This window comes from Halyomorpha halys, unplaced genomic scaffold, assembly GCF_000696795.3.
Source record: "Halyomorpha halys isolate HHAL.00 unplaced genomic scaffold, Hhal_1.1 Scaffold404.1, whole genome shotgun sequence".
NCBI classification, from domain to species: domain Eukaryota; kingdom Metazoa; phylum Arthropoda; class Insecta; order Hemiptera; family Pentatomidae; genus Halyomorpha; species Halyomorpha halys.
Genome location: NW_027114257.1, coordinates 254,327 through 255,434, shown reverse-complemented (window position 1 = coordinate 255,434; position 1,108 = coordinate 254,327). Strand labels below are relative to the sequence as shown.

At 29.9% G+C, this 1,108-nt stretch overlaps 1 protein-coding gene across 1 annotated transcript in view; it reads right to left on the bottom strand.

Moving 5' to 3' along the window:
* The window catches only part of LOC106682322 (neprilysin-1), a gene marked incomplete in the record, with an annotated part of 187,431 nt that overhangs the window by 20,928 nt on the left and 165,395 nt on the right, over positions 1-1,108 (bottom strand). The window contains 1 exon segment of the mRNA XM_067051469.1: positions 1-71. Coding sequence (XP_066907570.1) covers positions 1-71 — 71 coding nt within the window.

Sequence of the window (1,108 nt, the reverse complement as noted above, 5' to 3'; positions counted from 1 at the left end):
AACAACAGGCCATCCTCCGAATCGGTCCAGAGCGTCACGAAGGGGTTTGTCTCCTACTTTTCTGATCTGCTCTGTAAAAATCCATATCATTATGTTATGGTTATATTAATTTATATTTGTAACTTTTTTTAAAAAACTATTTAACCACTCCCGTAATAATAAAAATTAAAGCTTAAACACAAAATCTAAATCTTGTGACCAGAGGAAGAAAAAAACCTAAAGGCACCTCTGACTAGCATTAATATAATTTATGATGTTATGATAGTAGATCTCTTATACACTTTCTTATCAACCAGCTTCTGTTCTCATGCATATAGGAAGAGGTCTTTAGTCATATTAGTGAGTTGCTGCGTCCCATAGTTTTTGATGAAATCGTCTTCAGTGTATTGACATTATACACTAACTCTTTATAAACCAGGATTTAAAGTCTTGTTACTAATAGTACAAGAGCCGGGAAGACAAAAAGGCAGTTATCTCACCCCAATTTTTGACTACTTTAATGAAAACTAGGTATAATTACTAGTCAAAATTGATGATTCTGCCAAGTATAGGTAGGGGTAATAAAAAATGGCGTATTTTAAGTTTTCAAAACCTTAAAATACATTAATTTTTCATTCGAAACTCTATATCTTAAAAACCAATAACAAAACTAGAAAATCTAAGAGAACATTATTTAAAGAAGAGTAAATTTCTGAAATATTAGCCCTAAAAGAGCTATTTACGTCCAATAGTTCTCGAGACATAGCTTTATAAAAAGCAAAATTTCTTAAAAATGTACTGAAAGATTAGTAGTTCGTTAATTTATTTTGAGAAATCTATATCTCAGGAACTATGTGACATACAGATGTCTATTTTAACTTAAATTAAAGCTAGTTTAATGGACTATAAAAACGTTTAAGAACTTTACCTTCGTAAGAATAGTCGTTTTCATGATATTTGCTAAAATAAATTGATTTATTGTTATGTGGACAATAAATTTGATTTATGAAAAACTTCAATTCAGAAACCAGTAGACGTACAGATGTCTGCCAGCGCTCAAATTAAAGCTAGTTAAATTTACTACAAAAAAGGTAATTATGTTTTTCTCTGTAGGAGTAGTAGTTTTTAT